The following is a 22,484-nucleotide window of genomic DNA, read 5'->3' on the forward strand; positions in this document are numbered from 1 at the left end:
CCATTTACGTGCTTGTTCAGCGAACGAGATCGATCGTCGTTCGCGATACACGACGCGATCGTCTCGGCGAGCAGAAACACATCCGTAGACGCGAGACGCGCGCGATAACGCCCGCGATTAATCTCCTATCGTTGCGCTTAAAATAGTTGAGAACGAAAACGGCCGAGTCGACTCGATCGGCAACTCGCAAGGCGAATACGACCCGCGAAATGACTGTTTCGAATCGCCATGACTCGAGAGGCGGCCGAGCCTCGACGCTGGACTGTTTACGAGCGACTAATAGCGAGGCGAGCCCTACCTGACAGACGAGAATCCGTCAGCTTCCCGTGGCCGCGACTCGGGAACAATGACGAGAAGCTCCTGTGGGTACTCCTGGCATGCAAGGTCCTTTTCCCTGAACTTCGTCTAACCTCGAACCCGGGAGTCACTCCGTAACGCTGCACACTCGCGAAAACGCACGCACGAAAAAGACTGTTGACCGATGCCCGGGCACGACACGAACTAAACTTCGCTTCTCCGGCAAACGTACCTCCTATATACGAGTAGCGGAATCGATCGTAAATCCTCGGCACCACGCCTGCGTTTATAAACCTCCCTCGCTCCACCTGGTCTCGCTCTATACTGAGCGGCCAGACACCGACGTCGCGCGGGGAAACTGCGCCGGTGCTGCCCTCTACCGGCGACTCCCTCAAACTTACCAACTGCACGCCTCGCGTACACCAAAATTTCTCTATACTTTCGTTCAAATTTCAAATCGATCGTATCCTTTACCTTTAAAGTCCGAAATAGCTACGCTCTAAGCGATTCCCATTGTTTCGATGGTCTTCTACGTGGGTGCTTTCGATTATTAACGGAAGCAAAATGGTAAGAAACACTCGTGCGAATTGATATTCATCGCGGCGCAAATTCCTCGCATGACATCATACCTTATCTCGACGATGTTGTAGCGTATTTAAAATCTTCTCGGGAATGGTGTCAATATCGCTACCTTTTATACCAATGTCCCACATTTCGATTTAAAATAAAAAGACCCATGCAATACCAACGTACTTGTAATACACTTGTTACGTTTTTTAATGTATTGGGCAATAAAGACGATTCGTTGCAGGAAACGCACCGTAACGAACCGTAGGAAGAAGCGTAACTCGCGTACGAGACGGGAAGAAAACTAGAAAAACGTTCTACGTACGGCTGCGTTTCGAAACGCGATCCTAAGCGTGACGTTTACGTTGTCGAAAACCGACATTAAGTATTCCAAGCACGCGCTTCGTCGTTTAACCGGATCAAACGCGATAATGATCGCACTGGGCGATAAATTGAAATATATTAGGAAGCCCGCGCGCGTGACCAAAGGCGTCTATAAATCGCCGAACTTGCGTCCATTTTCTATTATTAATAATCATTCGATCGTTCGATTCTCTGGATTATTTGCACACAGGTGGAAATATCTGAATTGTAACGAAATGTCAAGCACGCCTCGAACCGCAAAGCGTCGAAAAAAGACGATAAATGGTCGATTTCGTATTTCTTTGTCCTATTGTAACAAACGACGATTGTTCGCTCGCTTGCGTTTTAACGTCTGACCGCGCAGTTAAACGAATGGAACATGTCCAGAAACGTTATACCGGTACCTATGTACACATATTGTGTGCCAGATGACGCGACAAATTCCGTCGCATACGCGTAAAACGAACGAGTATAGAGTAAAAAAACGTTATTTACTTACTTGGTATCGGGCACTGACGCGATCAAGGAAGGTAAGCGTCCGTTGTGGTCCAAAAAACGATTGATCTCTGGCTCCTCTTGAACGGGAGTCTCGTATACCAAAGTCTCTACCATCGATCCTTTGCTCGAACCAAAGGAGACTCTGCAGGATGACAAACGTTGTCTCGATTAAACAGCTTATTCGCGTTTGCGTTAAAGACGTCGTTGCAGCCGAGAGACGACCCTCGATGTAAAACGTGTCGTTAGCCGCGCGGAAAGCCGACAAAAAAAAGGGTGAAAAAAAAAGAAATAAATAGATCCCGTAAACCTCAATTTCCTATCGCGTGACAGTACTCGAAGCGAGTGAATCGGACACTCGGTAACCGCAGCAGCGGGCGGTCCGATATCAAAATCGAAATCCCGCGATCGAGGTATCGGGTTGCAGCGATCAAGCACGTTCGAGATTAAAGCTGCGAGTCTGTACCGTCTGTCTCGTATAGTTTGCAGGACGTGGTAGCATCGACCTTTAGAAATGTTGCAGGAAAGTAATTCTCCTTCGTCAAAGTCTCTCTTTATCCGCGCGAATCAGGTTTAATTTCATCGGTGGCATCGATCTTGAAGCGGGGAAATTTAGCAAAACGTTCGATAAAAATAAAATGTTAGTTTCTTTAAGCTGGTTCTGGCAGCCACTCCGATATCTTTCCACCCACTGTACGTGCGCTTCTTTTTACTGCGTGGGAGGGTTCTGATCCGGACTAGACTGGTCGCTGGCACGGTGCTGCCACACGGTGAGAAAGTTGCATTCTGCAGGGTAACGCACCGACGCACAAGTGGGCCATTTGCGCGACAAACGCGGTAAAAAAACATATCACGATTTAAATATTATATCTAACTTTAATTTTTCGCTTTCGTCTCGTACAACTCTATCGATACAATTGCTGTTTTCACATGCTTTCGTTCTACTTTACTCGTTGCAAAATAACAACTCTAGCGACGATAATTCTTTGGTTTAAAAATCGATGTCTCGAAATGAAAATACAGAAACGGTATTGCGTCGAGCTTAAATTACCCGCGATATTTCGAAAACGACGGTGCTGCATTATCTTTTCGTCACGGAGCGTAGTCCCTTTGTAGTTAGGACCGATCTGTGTCACTATCTCAAACTGTCCCCGATGACGTAACGATGATTCGCAACCGCCTACCTACACAACTCTCGGTTTCTTTCTCCAAAACGCGAATTCATTGCGTTGCACAGTGATCCGTGCAACGCCGGCGATCGTTTTAAACGGGAGTGTCATAAAGCAATTGCATGCATTATTCAAATACCGCGGCCCCTGCGAATTCAACTACTTTAAAATCGCCCACGGCCTTTCCAAACGGTATCAAACGTTTATATCGCGGCAAAAAATCTTGATAAAATGAAATCCGTCCGCGCGTAAAAAATATTCAACGATTTTTACGATCCTTCCATATACGAAGAGCTTGTTGCGCGCGAAGAGAGTACTGGACAGTTTCACCAAGCACCCAATCGAGAAAAGTGTCGAGGGGGAGAAGCCTTCCCTACTGTAATGGTTGAATTTGTTTAAAATTCGTTTCAAGGTTACACCAACGACGTACAATCGTTAAATTCGTATCGAGCAGCGACGTCAAGTGAGATTTTTACCTCGATAAAAATAATTATTCGAAAAGTTTCGCTTCGATTCTTTTGCTCGTTAATAGCTTCCCAGCTTTATTAATCGAACATCGCGATGAATGAGTAATGGGGATCGACCACGATATATTATTTAATACTTACGTCCGATACTGTGCATAAACGAACGAGCGGTAGCGTGCGAACCGAGACCGAAAATACTCGAGTAAGTTACGATGCACGGATCCCAGGCGCGATAAAATTTGTTTAGCGCGGTACGTGTAGCCATAACGCGTCACCGAACAGAGAAATGTTTGTCCAAGTAAGAAATCAAAGAAGCAAAGTCGACCAAGTTTTCAAACTTGTAGCTTTAGCGCGCAAGGACAAAGCCTCTATACGTTAGGCTTTGTTCGAGCACGGTCCACGAGTCGAGTCGTCGCATGACCGTGACCTACCCAACATGTAAATGTCACGGGAGTTTCAGTGGGATGCGCCTGCAAAAGACGGCCTGCAAACCGGTATGGTATAACATCCTCCACCGTTCGAGAGACTTCCTTTGCTTTATAAACCAATATCCAATAAACTATGAAGTTTCCCAATAAAACCGATGCTCGCTTTCAATCGAAATAAATTTGAAATTACGCGAGATAATCCGTCGATCATCGTTTCATTTCGACGTTCGTTCGATGACATTATTATATAGAGGATACAGTAAACCTTGTACGAGGACCACCCCCGTCTGTGATTTCGGTCGATGTAAAAAAAAAAAAGAGACGAAATACACTCGACTGATAATTTTAACTCGAGCAGCGCTTCGAAACGTTCCACCTTGACAGTGAACGATCCGCTCCGAATTTCTTCTCCCGTTCTGTGTCGAATCCGCCCGCCTAAACGTTCCAACCATTCCATTGTCCGTCGCGCGTCGCACAGCGAGACACGATCGAATTTTAGCCCCTCGAACTTTGAAATCGATGCATCGTTCGATCAGCTTTCTAATAAAAATTAAGGCGTGAATTTTGGTTGAAAAGATTTGCGATCGAAAATTGACGAAAATAGCAAAGACCGGGACAAACGGAATAGATAGAGATAGAATTAATCGGTCGCGCGAGTTTGATATGCCACCGGGAGAAGGTTAAAGACCGAGCGAACCAAATTAGAAAGGTGGTCTCGAACGACCCCTGAACTCTGGTAGTTGGACTTTCTAGCTCTGGCTCCGGGTCCGGATATTCGTCGAGTTTTTCCTCACCTTTTTAGACTAGTGTGCTTCGCCCCGTTGAAGATTTTCGTCTTCCGATCGCTACCGACCGTGCTGGCGTCGCTGTTGATGCTGTACAGACTGTCGTCTTTGGTCACCTTGGACGTGTGCAGCGTCGATTTCTTCGCCACGGTACCGTTGTGCTTCGGGCTCTCGATCGCCGGAAGTCCCTGCTGCTGTTGCTGCTGCCGGTCGTCGGCGTGTTCCTCGATCTTCGTCGAGACGATCATCGTTCTGGCGGTGTCAGCGTGATTCCTCGAGGAAACGGCGCTCGCCGGCTTCGAGACCAGATGGGTACGTTCTCTCGGACTCTTCTGCAACTTACTAGCGCGATGGTTGGCCTGATTCGTGTCTCCCGGTGGCGGCTTGTCGTCCGTCGGCAACATGTACGACAACATCGTCTTTCCTCCGTTCACCTGCACGAAAAAAGCAAACTAATTCTCGCACCGGAAACGGGAAACACACGATCGCCGGGAGGGGGGAGAGGGGCAAACGCGCAACAGACGACACGGAGAAATCGATGCGCGTCTGGAATCGGTTCGGGGTATCCTGTTGCTCGTCCGGTCTCGGCCGAGTCGCGCTTCAATTACCAATTGGAACTAATTACACCGAGCGCCACGAGTTAATACCCGTTAACGCTTCGACGATCGCCGTGAAACACTTTCTTTCTCGTGACCAATTTGAACCGTTTAGAGGCGCGACCACGAATCAAAATTGCATTCGAGTCGTTCGAATGCACGGGCGAGGGAGGGGCGTGGAAAAACGGGGGTACCTAGGGAACCGTGACGGGAATCCAAGACGTTGGATCGCGCTTGACCACACTGGATCGCGTTTGCGCTCAAAGGATGCGCCAACGAGGATACCGACGGAACCGCGAAACCAACTCGAGGAGAGCAGGATGGATAACGTGACTCATCGGCTATTTCGCTTCGGTTGTCCGTGTCGTGTTTTTCAACGAGCATTTTACGCGAGTCGTAGAATCGTTCGATTCGGCGTTATGGGCGCAAGGTCTCCGTGACTCACTTTACGCCAATTAAAATTCATGTTATGGATCAGTGATGGCGAACCCGTGACCCGCGGCTCGGACACCAAAAGTGAGAACGACATGTCGTAAAGTACATGCGATTTTATTTCTTCCTCGTTCATTCGAATACTCGGTGCAGGGTTCTTTTCGCGTGGGGCCCTGTCGACGATCGGACAGATTTGCACGCCGATCGTGGGACGTTGTTTGGTCGGGTAAATACCTTAGGTTGCGTGCGGTTTGCGCAAAGGACGCGAGCTCGTGTTCGATTACTCGCGCGCCGCACGGAAAAAGGCGGGCTCCCGCGAACCGGAGAAAGAATCGAAGAAAGGATCGAACGCGGAAGAAAGGCCAACGGATACGTTGGCCAGGAGGGAACGGCTGGCCGCAACTGGCCGACTGGGAGAGCGTCGCGCGAGACCGCGACGCAAAACCGACCCAAAGGTTAGAGGAATGGCGGCCTCCGGACGCTTATACATATACCCAACATCTACTCCATCGTGCTCCAAACTTCACGGCGCGCCTCGCTCAAACTCTGCTCGCACCCCCGTCGTTCGATAGAGCAAACGAGCGCAATACGGTCTCGCGTCTATATCGGACCTATATCGGTTCTCCCGCGGCTCGCAAACTCGGCCTACGTCGTTTCAATCCACGGCTTCGAGATTCACCGATGCACTCTCGGCCATTCTGCTATATTTCACCATAGATACGAGCGTAAACGTCGATGCTCTCGAGGCGAGATTGACTCCCACTCGCACGCCGCCCCGTCGTCCCTTTGTTGTGGCTAACCCTTTCGCTGACTGTTCAATTTCCTAACCGTCACGCGATCATACAAAAATCATCTGCCATGTATATGGCTAGAGTTTCTTTCTACGAACTCATGGTGTAACATACTCGTATCGTTTAAATATTGAACAATTCCAATACCGATCATCAACGAACGTTTATACTATAATTTCCATCGTACCGATCTTGCCATCGACTAGCCAGCGAGAGGGTTCAACTTTTCGACGGTCGACCATCGCGTACGAAATCGTGTGCCAGTACTTGTTCGAATCAATACTTCGAGCAGATCCAATTACGCGAACCCCAGTGTAAACATCGCGAATTCACGCGGGAACGGAAGGAGCCGAGTACCATTTCATTCTTGGAATACTTACGCTCGTACGAAGGAGCTCTCGAGACGGTGCTTTTCAGAAAGCTCGCGTGCTGGACTGGCATTTGGGCTACCTGCAACACAAACGCGATATTCCGAGTCAGGTTATATCGCCTCGAATTTCGTCGCGAGATCGGTTTCGATCGGCCAGGCGGTATTTCAACCCCCTTCGGGCACCACGCAACTTTCGATCTCCAGCCGTACGATAAAGCTTCTTTAAATTTTAGCGACACAGAAAAATTTTCTTTTTTATTCTGTGTAAAGCGTACGATCAACAACGAGTCTCAAGATTCAGGCGTGCTTATGAATTACGCAAGTTTAAACGATTCGTCACGATTTCTGGGACCGTTTCGTGATTCGAAGAAACGAACTAAATATCGTTGCCCCCCCAAGACTATTCTGAAAAGCCCATTAGCCGAGAACCACGGAGATGGTCCCCCTGGTTTGCCGCGTTCAACCCTGGCCGCTCAGCCACTCTTTTTCAATGGGCAATGCGTGGCAGGCGTGGCACGGGACGAGCGGGAGGAAGCGATCTCGCCGGTTGAATAGGCACCTGTTTTCGCAGACAGGTGACACGAACACGTACAAAACGCCCGGCTGTATGTAAACGCGTGAGAACCTCGGGATAGACACACCGGGAAGGGCAATGACTCCTAGAACACCGCGGGTGCGCCGACAGACGAATCTCGACATCGAGAATAAAACCTTCCTCCGGGACGACGCGTCTTTGAAGTACCTTCGACCGTCTGCCTAAAGCTCTGCTCGCGAGATTTCCGGAGATGCGGAACCCACTCGACGAATAAACCCCGCGTTCCATTCTCCCGCGTGCCCCTACAGTCCGGCAATCCTTGACGTTACATCGCCGAGAAACTGCGCTACCATTTGTTACTAGAAATAGAATGACCAAGTCTCGGAATATTTAGCGCGCCGTTACATTCGCCGCTAAAATCGTACTTGCATCGGTCGACTTTCTTCCGCGCCTATGGACAGTCCCCAATTTTCACAACATTTTCTACCGTTAAATCGATCTCTGTTTCTCTTTAAATAAAGAAAACAGTAAGATTAGAGGCTTAATCGAAAAACGAATATTTTCTTAAACCTGATAAAAAAAATGTACGTTCACGAAAATACAATGCGTCATCTTAAGGAAACATCCTGTGGAAAATGACCGATCGTCCGCTTTTCAAAGGTCGGTTCTGCGATTCGAGAACCCGATATATCATGTTTTTCCGTTGTGAAAAGCCACAGTTATCGTTGGCGTCGATGATGGAAGTGTTTAGGCGAAAATCAAATGCGTATCGATGAGCGAAGTATTTAAGTTTAGACCTTTAGGGGGTCTGCTTCTCTTTGGTTTGTGATTATAAGTTAAATTCTACCTTCTGGACAATCTTCGATCTCCTGCTCGATTAGAAGAAAAACGAGCGAATAGATACGCTGATTGCAAAGCATATACAAACAATTACGGAGCACAATGGTCGTAGAATCGCGACTAGTAGGTTTCGCGCGTTCCGTTTATCGCGTCACGGCACTGAATGATAGTTCGGTGCATCGGGGTACTAAATTGATAATGACTACGACGCGTAAACGGACGCTCTCTTCTCTCGACCTATCAACCGGCGCTCGTTTCAGTAAAATTCCTGCTCCGTTTTTTATCGCGATCGACGCGATTCGCTCGACGTACGCTCGCGAACTCTGCTCGCGGTGCGGAGTAATTTTCTTATTCCGGTACGCGAGCGATTTCCGTTCGTCGCACGTAACGCGACAATAAAGGATTATCACTGGTCGCCTTATCGTAGTTTCTATCTTCGTTTTTGTAAAAAATAGTCTGCGTATTATTCTACCACTCCAACTCCAGGGTCGTCTTAGTCTTCGATTAACACGATTCATCAAATATTTCTAAAAGATAATTTATTTGTTTGCCCGATTCAGGCGTCGTTTACATAATATGGCCGCGAAGTTGAGTTTCATTTGCTTGGCCGGTGAAAATTGCTTCCCGTGCTCGCCCGTGCTATCGATTATGAATTGCATTACCATAATATTTGCTTCGCGCCTAGGATGATCACGCGACGCTTACGTAACTGGCAAGAAACAAACGAAACCGTGTCGTAAACAGGACCAGGCTTACCGTCGACAGACTTTCTAAATTTACGTTCGCGTTGTTTACGATAGCCCGTAACGCGATCTTCTCGTCGGTCGACAAAAATGGCCAAAATCAAAGCTCGATCCAGCATCGCAATTAGCGACACCGGTCACGCGGGCAATTCGCCACAGTTCTCGACGCGAATCCAATCTAATATTTTTCGTTTACGATTCGCGGAGCGGCCGCGAAGATAACGATCCGTTTAGTACGTATTTTAATTGCATCATTACAGGGTACACGCGTTAAAATCATCGAGCGTAAAATCGCGCCCGTACTCAACTCTCTCGGTCGCCTTCTCTTTCACGATCGGTTGGCCGTGGTGCGGCGACGAAACGATTCGAAGATGTCTGTTTCCGGCCACGAACTTCTAACGCTACATTGGACCTGATTTCCGGTACCGTGACTTCCTGTCGCTAACAGTTCCGCCGCAGCTTCGAAACCACTTACGAAACAACGCTCGAGAAAAATGAAAGTCGACGCCAAAAAACCATCTAATTCTTCTACGAGATACAGATTGGGTTCGCCTGAATTCTATATTTTTGAAACTGTCGAACGAGTACACCAGGCCCTTGAACGTCGTTTCGAGTAAAACGCGAGCTTGTCGGCAACCCGGACGCTGGAATAAATGATTCTCACGACTTGTGGGAACACCGTACATCCGACGTGATTCGCTCGCCGTAAATTCAAAACCGCGCCTCTAAAGATCTTTCCGCTCCCTCTCGAGCGGACGATAAATTTTCGAGCCCGTCTTATTTTCTTTTGTTCGTAAGCGAAATTACGCCCCTTTCATCCTCCGCGTTAGCGCCGTCTGTCTCTTTCCGCTCATCCATTTCCCTCGCCATTGTTGTTCCAGTTTGCTTATCGGTATTATCGTCGCGATTCGATAGCTGTCCCTATCATTGTCGATGTGTTTAGGATAATCAAATACCCATTATTCGTCTTCTCTGTCGATCATCGTTTAACAGTTTTTTTTTATTAAATTATGGTCGAAAGCTGCTTTCGGTTATTAGCAATTTCGAACAAGAGCGCCGGGTCGGCGATTATTTCTTGACCGACACGAATCGCATCAACGTTGTCTCGGGAAAGTCTGCGAACCGCGGAGGAGAAACGAAAAGGGATCGCGTTCGAGAGACAAACGCGTCACGACGCGATCGAGCTCGTGATCGCGAGACGGCGATAAAGAAAGAGGGAAATATAACGGAACTCGACTCGGAACATCCGTCGACGCGCGAAGATCGCGGGACCACGAGTAGAAAGGACGATTACTTTGGTCGCTAATACGGCTGGGCACGCTGACCGAGCGCAGAAAGGTTGTCCTCCGATGTAAGTGCACCGACGTAATAATCGGTTAGAATTTCCGTCCGTCATTCTGCTTCTGCTTCTCTACGGCCGATCGGCTCGGCTGGCTGCTCGTGTCCCTCTCCGCTTCTTCTTCCATATATTTTTTTTTTCCTTCATGCTCGACGTGTCTCTGTCACGGGTATTAACGTAACTGTAGTACCGGGTGAACCGTAATACGAGCACGCTTCTCCTCGTAGCGTAAGAATCCTCGGATGCACGCTAAGTCGCCAGGATTACGGATCCGCCGCGCCTCTCTGCGTTTACGTGGCGCACGCACACACACGCGCGCGCCGTACGTTCATTCTGTACTCGAGCCGGAGAAACGAGTCCCCGTCGGATAATTAGATATCCGATGTCGTTCTCCGTGGTTGACTCCAACGATTTTTTCTTCTCGCCTTAAGGACTCGAGAGATCGGTCGCTTGAGTTTCCACGCAGCCGTGCGAACCGTTACTCCGGAGCTTTTCGTTTCTTCGTAAGCAGCCACAATTCGATCCCGGATATGCGGCGGTAAACGCAACTTTTAAGCGCGCTTTTGTTGCGAAAACGCACACAGAACCGGCGACCCTCGGCTACCGAGGGTGTCGCAGACCCTTCTCGTTCTCCCTACCGGAGAATAAGAGGGACAACGATCGCTAATGTATACAGAGATTCGTTAAGGGACACGAGGAACGGAGGAAACCGACGCCAAGGAGACTACAGTTCTCCGCGTTTACGTTACGAAACGGCGAGAACAAAGCGGGGTTGTCGCTCGCGGGATTCCGTAATCCCGAAACCGCAGACTCACGGACCAGAAGAAGAAACGCCTCTAAACTTCCACGGTTTGCTTATCCTCGCGAAATGTCGCAAAGTTTGAAAAAGTTACTCCCGGCGAAAAGATTCCATCGAATAAAAGCTTGGCTAAAATTTCAACAACAATGGACGCGCTCGGTGGATGCACATCGAGAAAAGGTGCTCGAACAGAGTACGCGAGGCTTCGTGGGCGTATCTTTTTGGTAAAACCGATACAACGAACCTTCCAGGCTCGATCTTTCCGCGACATGCAAAATAATATTAAACCAACGACGATACTATCTTTGCACCTGGACGGACGATCTGGAACGATTCGTAATGTCAACACGCTGGTCGATGTCCCGAGCGTTAGTTTCCCGCGACTTTTAACGCCGGAGCCGTTCTCTCGACATTAATCTCCTCGAGCTGGCGATTGCGAAATATCCGTGCAGCAGAGTCGTCTACTCTGCGCACTGTACCGTGTCGCGAGGTCGACCTGCACGGATGAACCCGTACGGGTTCTGGCAGCTGGTTGGGTGCCAGCAAACGTCTATGCTTCCCGACGTTGTCCGCTGGCATTATAACCAGGAAGATGCGCGCTCGAGTAGGGCAGCTCGCCTCTTTACCCCTTATCTTATCGTGAAAATCGACTCGAATCTCGTTACCTCGCCTTACGTCGTTGTACCACCCTCCCACGAACGTTTCCACCAACTTTTCTATTTCTATCGACAATTTCTCTCGCCAAACGCGTAAATTTATTCGCCTACCTCCGGTTATTAATACATACGTCTCCAACGTACTGCGAAGACGGACATTCAGAAATAATTTACTTGCACGGTTGCTCAAGATTTTACAAACGTACGCAACCTGCAACAACATCTTAACGAAGATACTTTCGTGGACGCCCAGTGGAGCCATTAATGGTTGATTTACCATTATGAAAGTAGACAAATTAAGTCTCAAGTTGAGATATCGGGAAGATGTAATCTGGATAACGATATGTACCCTTTCGAATCGAACGTTCGGAAGCCACAAAACGAAACGGTCCCTGATTAAACGGCCTTTTCTCGCCCGATGGGGGATCGAGCAGTTGGCGCTAAACGTTTCGCGCGTGTTTGGAATTCTTGAAACGTTTTTTCGTAGGTGTCGAGAAGAGTAACGAGCAGGGCACCAGGTGCGAAGAGGGCAAATGTATGTACATCGCGATTACATTCGACGCGGCGCGCCACGACGGCTGGCGTAATGACGCGTGCACGCGACATTCCCGCTGACCCTCGTGTTCGCCCAATCAAGTCCCCTGACCGACTCCCTTTTCTCCTTTCGTCTCCTCGCGAAATCAAACGCACGGTCTTTTTTCCCTCCTTCGGCATTCCCACCATCATTCTCCCTTTTAGCCCTGTTTTTCTTCCCCACCGTCCCTTGGAGATTTATTCCGGACAAGCACGAGTTTCTTCGATCCCCTATGTTCGTTTCCACCAGTATGCAACGCGAAGTCCGCCTAGTTACGGTTAAAAGAGATTCTTCGAAGATTTCGCGAGAGCCAACGATCGAAATATTATAAATTCCGTTACATTTTATGGCCGTTTGCTACGTGTGCACGAGTAACAGTGTTCTCCTTTTTAAATAGTTGTAACGCTTGCACGCGCGTTTCCCTTGCGTTCTGGAATTCCGGGGGCCCGAGCATCGGGCGAGATCGAAATTTTTCAGCGTCGCGAATCGATTTCACGCTAGTCCTGCCAGGCATCCCGTGCCTCGGATCGGACGGGAACGTTTAGAGCAGCCGGATAATTTGGAATGCGGATAAACTGTGTTACGCAGCTAGCCAGGCTCGTCGAATATCCTCGGGTACGCGAGAGCGTAGGCGCGTACAAGTCAACCGTCGGAATTGAACGGGTCAAGTTGCAACGATGCGCCACGCGGTGAGGTAATCCAATAAACTCATTGCCAGCTGTCGCGAACCTTGCTTCGAAGCGCTCGCGAAAACCTACTTCTTATTCGATTAGACGTCCCCTTTCCTTTAACGCGCCTCGCGCGCAAAACTGTACCGAGTCGACGCGTACGGTGCTTCGGATCTTCGAAAACGCCAACTAAATCAACACCTTGTCCACAGACTTCTATGCAGAGTGTTTGACCACCTCAGGGGACAATTTTAAGGGGAGATTCTGGAGGCCAAAATAAGACGAAAATCAAGAATATCAAGTGTCGACAGCCTAGCTGCTATCCGCAGATTGATAACTTTTTAAGGGTTGGTCGAGCACCCTGTATAACGGAAATACGTTTGACGATCATCGATATAATTAATCGAATTCGTATTTCACGTTTGACGGTAACTCGAACGGAACGCGTGTATCGGGACGGCGGAGGAATCTTGAGAGCAATTAAGCAATTAATCAGAGTGACGCGCGAAGAATAAAGAGACGACGTAACGCGATTGTTTCGAACGTGGCGCGTGGCTGTCGATCATTCGGTCGGGCATAAGCGAACCGTGGCTATCGTAACGTGGCCTGCGTCGTGTAACAGCTGTCGTACGTGAATCGTGTTCGGTATCGACGTTTGCAGCTACGAGTACGCCTCCGTACGTAAGGTGCGTAAATGACCGTGAGTCATCGCGTAGTCGTGATACGAACGCGTAACGGAATAATTGTGGGAAGAACGTCGGGCACGAAAGTCCTGCAAGCTCATTCACAACTTGCCAGCAGGGCTGAACGAAATTGAAAAAAAGAAGAAACGTTTCGCAAAGAAACGATCGGGGAACGTAATGACGGTGCGCCGATGATGGACTCGTACAAATTGCAGGTTGCGTTCGAAGAGAGAAAAGCGAACGGTATTACGAACGCTCGACGATCGCTTTAGCGAGTTTTCGACCAAGGAAAAACAATGAGTAACGACTGGAACGATCGTGACTCTCGTAAGAATTTAACAAACTTTGCACGACTATTTCCACTCCTTGACTACCAAAACTGCTCGACTACTGCTGCTTTTTCTTTCTGTACCTGTGTATTTTTGGTACGGCATTTATTTAAGCGTTTAAGGAATCGCGGAACGAGCAAAGAAAATTATCAACGCCGTTAGAATTTCGAGCCGTTAACGAAATTATGTTACGAAGCGATAGCGCCGGCAGAGGATTTTCATGTTTCCAGGAAGCTGCACGAGCCAAAGTTATTTCGATCCAGCTGCAAACGTGGGTCAGCGTACCAAGACAATTTCCTGAACGCTCCGCGACCATCCTACGTGCTATCCTTGTTAAAGCGCGGTCGCTTTAAGCGCGCTTTCATCGCAAGACGTTTCCCGTGCGACGCGACGATGGGTTTCGAGCGTAAAAAAATTGAACTTACTCGAGGCCAAGAACGCAAAGAATCGCGAAAACGTTGCCGTGCACCGTCCGACCGAGCAGAAAAACTCGCGACGCTTCCGTTTCAGATTTCTTCGGCTCGAAGCGTAACGCGCTTTAAAGCGACGACGAGTAGGAATCGGAATACATACGTAATTCTTAACATTTTGCGGTCAACCGTCGCGCTATTACTTATACGCGTTCTCCACTGGAGAGTTTTGTTTCTCGAGAGAGTACTCTCTAATGGACACAGCTTCGAGTGTTAGGGTTCTTTCCCACGGTTACGCCGATCTTACGGGCGACAAGAAAACTTACAGAATCGAGGCTCTTACGTTTAGTCGTGTCAAAGAGCTTCGCTCGCTGTCTGTATTTGCTTTCTCTCTCCGTGGTCTGTTCTCCAACACCTAACTAAATAAGATATAATCGTACGGTTATAGTCGAAAAATAATATAGATTGTACGATGGACTTTGATATTCGCTCTTAAAGAAAATGTCAAGTTCGTTGAAAAAATTGTCGTCGTGTACGGTCTCGATGAAATTTGCATTAACCGCAGTATTAAACGAGCAATCTAACGTTCGCGATGTTATCTCCGTGCGATCTTATCGATGAATCCGACTCTGACCGATGTATCGACTGTACCAAGATCGAGTGAGAATTCATTAGAAATGCTTTCTTCGGCGATTTAATTCACCTCTCGCAACACGCCTAATTTACGGTCGCGGAAGCGTACGGTACCGCGTGCTTTCCATAGCTTCAGTTCTATCTATATAACTCTGGATGCGGCTACGTCGCGCGAAAAGGACCGCGGAATCTCTTTGGATTTGTTTCGCGCCTCGCCGTTTTCCGTTTCGAATTTCCAACGGCGAACGAAGCCGAGAAAATTAACAATTTCTGATATACGAGCGTAAATATCTCTCGAAGGAATGGATTTTTAAAATCCGTCTGAAAAGACAACGCTTGCCAGAAGAATGTAATATTGAAAAGCGTTCGCGAGCATAGGGCCGTATGGTCGTCGGAAAAAGTGCAGTTGGAAGTTTGATCGAAGGAAACGACGGACGTAGGTACGTTTTACGCGTGCCAAGTTAATGCATAGCCGGCAGGCAGGGGTGTATATCGTTGAACACCGACAGGGGTAAGCGTGCAACAGCTAGCTCCGATCCAACGCGCGCGACGAATCTTTCTCGCCAAGGGCAAACATTTTGATCGATAGAGACGGTACGAGGAAAACGGCTGAAGCCGAGTTACGACGCAAAATGGGTACACAACGTGCACCCACGTAGGTACACGAACGTAACATACATCGCCGCGGAGTTAAGTCATTCGCCAGAATTAGAACGTACCCGGCGAATGATGGACGTCTGCGTTTTAAATTCGATATACGTATGTAGAATGTCTCGATGGCCACGCGGATATGCGTTCCACGCTACTTTCGGGAACCGTTCCGCTCGATCCCGATCGATTCGTATATTATTTTTGTTCGCGTATTTATCCCGTCTCCCGAGTTATTAACGAAACATGTACCTTCCTCCGTCGCGCTCGTTCTAACGACGCCACTGTACGCCTCGAGTGCCTTCCCCCCTCGTTCCTTTGTTCTCTTTTATTATCGAGCCATCGAAATCGCTTCGTACGATTACTCGTCTGCTCTCGCTTCCGTCTACGTGAGCTTACGTAACGCGTCATCCGCGTGCACGCCGTTCTAGTCGCTTTTCGATCTAATTTTGAGCCCCGGCACGCTGCTTCCCGCTAATTCCGCGAGCTTCCGTTTCATCGCGGCCGTTATGACCGATCGTTCGTCATCGCGCTTTTCGGAACGCTCGGAGGAACGAAAAAGCAAGTGGCGAATCAGCTAATCAATCGTGTATCCCGCGAAGAATAAAAATGTACTCGTAAATTCACGATTGGAATTCGAAACTCGCGTTCGTACGATCATAGACGGAGTACGCGGTTTGCTGAAAAAGGTTAACGGCCCGAGAAACCTCTGTAGGCTGTAAACGGCTAATGGTTCCGTATCGAACCGAAGATTACCCGTTAATGAAAGTTAACGAAGAATAGCGAACGGAGTAAAGTCGGTCGATCGAGTTGCGCCGCGCGCAACAGGGCAACGACACATCCAAGTCTCCGAGACGAGAGACGAGAGACAGGATGGGCAGGATGCATTGAATTTCAAGCACTTAACACAAAGATCGCCACACTTTCCCCCGTGACGACCCTTCCTTCCTCTTTCCACTTCCCTGTTCATCGACTATCCCTGTCCGGCTTTCGGGCATTGTCGCGACGTCGCTGACCCGTGAACCTAACCGATCCAACGGATAGGTTATCCGAGACTATCGAATTTCATTGTCGTTACGCACCCTCGAAAAACCGACGTCCGATCGAACAGGTGTGGCACGATTTGCGGCCAAGCTACGATTTGTTCGACTCGTCCGGTTAACGAACCGGAAGAAGGCGCCGATACAAATACCGCCCGGCGAGATTTAACACGATCAAAGCTTTCGATTAGCCAACGGACCACCACATGCCTTGACGGATAATTCCAACGTCTGATACTCGATCTAAAATGCTCCATCGCGCAGTGGGGTATTTGCCTCGAAAACTATCGGTATTATTCTTTTTATTTTTCTACTCATGGAGCTTTGTTTTGCATCGAAACTAAACGCTCTTGCGGTACTAATTTTCGCCTCGTCTCGTCAGTATTGCAACAGCCACCCTCTTTAGAGACACGATACCGATGTCCTATGGTTCTCGTCTATCGGGTGCAAAAATTTTCATGGACCGTCGACAGTTTTTCTTTGCAATTGTCGAAGAGAGACGAGAACGGGGGACAGACGGTTTGGCAGAGGCCTCGAACCGAAAATTCTTCCCCTTTGACAGACGATACCCTTAGCAATTAATTGTTTGCTGATTCTTTCTCCCCGGCTGTAACGTTACAAGCGAGACTGGTAGAATCGGAGGAACGAAGGGTGAAACGGTAGACGGGGGAGGAACCTCGTGACGAGTGCAAGCTACCCTCGATCGGTAGGTTGGCGAGGTTAACGCGGTGCATCCCCCGCGATAGTGACCGTCCCTAGATAGAAGAGGCAATGTGGTCGTGGGACGGTCGACTGGCTGTTTCGCGTGTACACGCATGGCAAAGGTAAAAGCAAAGGCAAAGGAAGAAATCGATACGACGCCTGCGCGTCGGGAAACCTAACCCCGCTGGAATCGGCGTCGTTCATCCTCCTCGAGGTAGGGTGTTCTCCCATCCCTTGCCCGCCGACACCGCTTTCGTTATCGAAACCCAGAGCTCCCCCGTCGCTGTTAACTCACGACATTTTATTGCTATCCAGCAACGGCAACCGTTGCTCGGCGAGCAACCGGAGCCCAGATACACAGACGGGGTCAGCCATCCACCACGGACTACGATCTTTCGCGTTCGCCTAATGTCGTCTAGACGGCCTCCTGACACACCAAACTTTAACCCACTCGCTCTCTAGAGTGGCTGACCCGGATATATTTTGGCTCCGGTTCCTATTACGGCTAGACACGTCCATCCGAGACACGCTTTGCAGAAAGAATTTGCACAGCTATGCGCATACCGGACTGAATTAGCACGACGAGAAAAAATTGCAACACTTGGCAATCGATACGTGGAAATAAAATAATTAACGTAGCCTCGAAAGCTGCCTTGGAAATTCTCGAGTGCACGGTTTTTCCTCGAACAAGTAAGGACTTATCAACCAGCCACTCTGTACAAACGATCGCGATATACCTTGCTGTGCTCCACGAGTGCCGGAGAAATGTCAGGGATAATCGTGGTGCGAATGTCGGCTGGCCTTGAAAAAATGTCAATTGACTTTCGCGAGCACGCGTTTCTACGTCTGTGTGCGTCAATCGACAATGCCGTGTAATTAACACTTCGGCGAAGTCGAGTTGAAAACGCAAAGGGAAAATAACCAGCCACGGTCTTCCAACTGTCAGGCTTTTCCTCTGAAAAAATAATTTACACAAACGTTAAACCTCTGCCTTCCTTATGAATTGCGCGCAAAGGTGATCGTAGTTCGGGTCACTTTCGTCCGAATGTTGCACCACGGTTTTCGCAATAATTTTAACGGCCGAAAGTCCGTGTATCGCCAGTCACGAATCGTACTTTCGCAGATAACATGATTATACGTCGCGGCGATTGATCGTTTCGATACAGCACGGATAAAATTGCCCATCGTAGACTTATTTACCCGAGATCGAGCACGCTGGACCGGCTTCTATCAATCGAGGATTATCGTCGAGTGGTTCTCGTTGTTTGTTCACGAATAACGCGCCTCTCGGTTGCCATACACGTTGATGCTCGTAATTCTATTCGCACGATCAGCACGCGACCAGATATTCGTCGCGCGAGTAAACGTCTTTTAACGATTCCCCACCGACTACGTGCTACCGCCTCTTTTTAATTACCGGATCGACCGGAATGTTTGCACGCTTTTACTTAAAAAAGTGGAAAATATCTCTTTGCAAATAGTTACAAACAATGCTGATAGGTTTCCGTTCGACCCAATATATTTCTCCGTGCATTGTAGTGGCCTAAACGCGTTCGCAGAAACAACTATTACGGTCGATCGAACTCGGAGCTATGTTACGCAAGAAGGTGATAATTGTATAAAACTATTAGCCGTGTCGAGCAGATGTTATCCGTATTAGGCTCCCCCCTCCCTTCTGCTCGCGAAAGGAAACAACGTGGCACGCAAAGAAATGAGGATTCGCGACACAGAACGCGAAATCGCGTAACAGATTTAACGTATTACCCAGCAGTATCTGGAACAACCTGTTTGAAAACATGGCTGCGTATTAGAGACGTCCCTGACTCGGATGCAATTAGCCTGGTAATACTGCTTTCCACCACTGTGCGTTTCGACCGAAAACTGGTTTACCAAGTACTAGGCGTACGACGTTAAAAAAAATAAAAAGCTCTCGTCGGCTTAATTTTGTAATTTTATGCGAGTCTCTCAGACGACTTCCTGTTGTGCACGCCCGAGATTCTGCTCTACTTTTCGTTTATAAAATCGTCGCTTTTCAGTCTGCCCGTCGCGAGAAACAAGTTACAGCGGGTAATTTCTCAATTAAGCGCGACCGACTAGTTTCACGTGACCTTTCCAAGTCGATTTACGGAAAAGTTAATCGCTCGTGAACTGCAGAAAGTAAACGTACCGTTAAGGGAAACTCGCCGAATCAAGAGCAAACAAATTAAATTTGTTTAACTTCCGAGACACGTTGCACTGTTGCATTAATATTCTTCCACACTCGTGCGAGCTGGTTACGCAATAGCAAAGCGATATGACCGGTTCGAGCGTCGGATCGCGTTACGCGCCGAGTATACGCAACCTAAGTACACGGTTACCTCTTTACGCGCGATCCGATCAAACGTATCGTTGCGACTCGTGATCCCTGAATATTTCCATAGAATACGCTATTTCGGCGTTAAAATGATAGTTCGGACGCTTCGGGGCATGAACGAGCCCCATTCACTTAATACGGCCTTTTAGTAATTATCATCTCGAGAATCGCGACGCAATAAAGGACTCTTTTGTGCCCGAGCCGCGCGAAGACAGCGTGTGTCGCTCCTTTTGACAACGCTCTCATCCATAGTCACGCGTTGGATACGTTTACGTCCTCTATACAGCGCGTTGCACAACAAGTGCACCATCCTCCTTCTCAAGTATTTCACATTTTTGTCCAGCGTACAGAGTACAATAGAACATTGATCATCGAAACGTAAAATGAAACGCAAATATGGCAAATATGAAACAGTAAAATCACGTGCACGTGACAACGGCTGACTAGGAGAGTCATGTACGCGTAACAGCGGCCAACGATGACTGGCTAACAAAGTAATGTACACGTGACAGTAACTGTCAGAGTGTTGTTAATTAAATTAAATTGAAATTTCTAAATTATTTGCAATAGTTATGCAATGCACTGTAGTCGTTACTCTATTGCTCGATATTGAAATAATTTACAATTCTCGCTAATGTATTCTGCTTTAAATGCATGCCTCGTTTAAAGACAGCGGAACCTTATCTGAAATGTAAATTTTTCGTAGTATTACGAATACGTTTTTTTCTGTCCATAATAATTTTCGGTGTATTTAGATCAAATGGAATGTACCATATTCTTCTGGTATGTATCTAATCGAATAATAAAGAAAAGAAATGTACAATATACGATTTCAGATATACATAACTGCGCATAAGTTGGGGCAGTCTACGGTGAGTTGTGACATCGTTACGAGCATAACGAACTCATTACGAGATTACACGATACGAACACACTGAATACTCGGTAAAACTGTTTCCGTAGTGTTGTTTATTTGTAACACGGTTAATGGAATGCCGAGGTACTTAATAAATTTTAAATCAAGGCTCGTAGAAATGCGTCGTTATACAAACCTGATTTTGGTTTCGTTCCTCTATTTTTTTCGTGTTTTATTAAAATTTACAAGAATGGACATTTTGCATCAGGTTCATCCTCGCTATCAATAATCCCAGCGACTCCTCGATTTTGTACCAGGTTCGTCCATGTACCTTATTAACAAACTGATACCATATTCCATTGAAAAACTTCTCTATCATTCTTGTCGACCTCGCGCGTTGAGTCGGCCCTGGCTTCTAACAACCGATCAGATGAATTTGCATTCGCGATGCCGTCGATAAGTTTAGATTCATCTTGCAACATTCGACTTCCGCGCGTATATATTGTTTCAAGTATTAATACCACCGTAAAATTGTAACAATTTTGTAATTACTAGAAAGGAAGGCTTAATATTCTTAATTGTCGTACATTCGATGCAACAGCTGAGCTGATTCTAGTGAAAAATGTTGACACCTTTAGGAACCTGTACAATACGATTGGTGAATTCTAAAAATGTGACAATCGTAAAAGAGTCCGTATCGAAAACTCTCTAATTTGATCGTATATCGACAAATTGATGTGTCCTTGATCGTGTAAAAATATATGCTCGAAAATATCGGAAGAAAATTGCGCGCGGTCGATTCGAAACGTCGAGGGGAACCCCCAATCGTAAGGTTTAAGGTCAATACGTAGCTGTGGGTACAGGAAATTCGACCGAGAATACAATAACGAGCTTTGTAGAGGGTATAACTCACCTAGGGTAGTTGTCGAAAGGTCGTCCTGGGAAACAGCTGATCCGGCTGGCTCGCTCGGTGGGTGTCGCTTTCGTTGAGGTTTCTCAATCGTGATCGGCTAACCTCCAAAACTAGCTGCGCAATCGAGTGGACGCGGACGACGGTGGGGGATATCTGGTCGCATGGAACGCACTTCGAGTTTTCTTTCCGCGTGTCTTGTGCTGCACGACACTCGCCTAGTCTCGATCAGAGTGTCCTGCCGCAGTTACAGCGGCATGTAAAGATTACGAGGATCGTCGGTACTTGCGAAGGGTGGCCGTTGCGTCATATATCGTTGCCAGGCGAACGGGACGTAACCCAATTCGCGGCTGGCAGCTTCTGCTTCTGCCTCTGTCCCTCGTCTCATTCTTTCTCAATCTTTCGATGCTTTCGATGTTCGAGGGAAATTCACTGATACGTACGAACGACGAGACTCGCACGAGACACCGTGACTCACTCTGGTAACATCCATCGAACTGGTAAACACACCGCGAGCCGACGAGTCGCGGTGGATCATCGAGCGACAATTCGTGATCGGACGACGATCGTCAATTTTAATCCCATCCGCGAGGAGATCGGCGAGAGCCGATGCTCCTGGACACACTACGAACCGCGCGTATTCTTTACGTTAGTCCATCGACGATGTATTTACTGGAACGAAACAACCACCGAGCGAAAGGACGCGACAGGGAAAGCCACCGTAAGCGACAGGACCGAGAAAATCGAGAGACGAAGCACACCCCACTCTGCTACCAGTGGAAATGATACTGCGGCTTCGCGAGACTATTCTGTGCATACTGTACATAAACGCAGACGCGCAGACGCAGAACGAACGTGGCTCTGTCACTCGGATCTGGCCATTTTCGAAATAATATCTTTTCTCACGGTTATTTCGTTTTGTAAACAATTTTCCATCCGAGATAATGAAATGATCGATCTGTATCACGACACACTTTCTAAATTCTAGCCTAATGTACCGGAATAT

General features: G+C 48.0%; 1 protein-coding gene across 3 annotated transcripts in view; it reads right to left on the minus strand.

The window, feature by feature from the left end:
• The window catches only part of LOC122395318, a 40,412-nt gene extending 18,149 nt beyond the window's left edge, over nt 1-22,263 (minus strand). Inside the window, exons 1-4 of one of the 3 annotated variants that reach the window (XM_043392770.1) lie at nt 21,482-22,263; nt 6,771-6,840; nt 4,581-5,005; nt 1,727-1,867 (exon numbers count right to left, since the gene is read on the minus strand). In XM_043392770.1, coding sequence (XP_043248705.1) covers nt 1,727-1,867; nt 4,581-4,987 — 548 coding nt within the window. In that variant the 5' untranslated portion in view covers nt 4,988-5,005; nt 6,771-6,840; nt 21,482-22,263. Of the gene's footprint in view, nt 1-1,726; nt 1,868-4,580; nt 5,006-6,770; nt 6,841-20,764; nt 20,787-21,481 lie in introns of those variants that run through there. The other 2 variants (XM_043392771.1, XM_043392772.1) reach the window with 2 other exon arrangements.
• Between the last annotated feature and the right edge of the window lie 221 nt (nt 22,264-22,484).

The sequence above is a fragment of the Colletes gigas genome, unplaced genomic scaffold (genome assembly GCF_013123115.1).
Source record: "Colletes gigas isolate AHSC1104 unplaced genomic scaffold, ASM1312311v1 Colletes_gigas_Sc00005, whole genome shotgun sequence".
Classification (NCBI taxonomy): domain Eukaryota; kingdom Metazoa; phylum Arthropoda; class Insecta; order Hymenoptera; family Colletidae; genus Colletes; species Colletes gigas.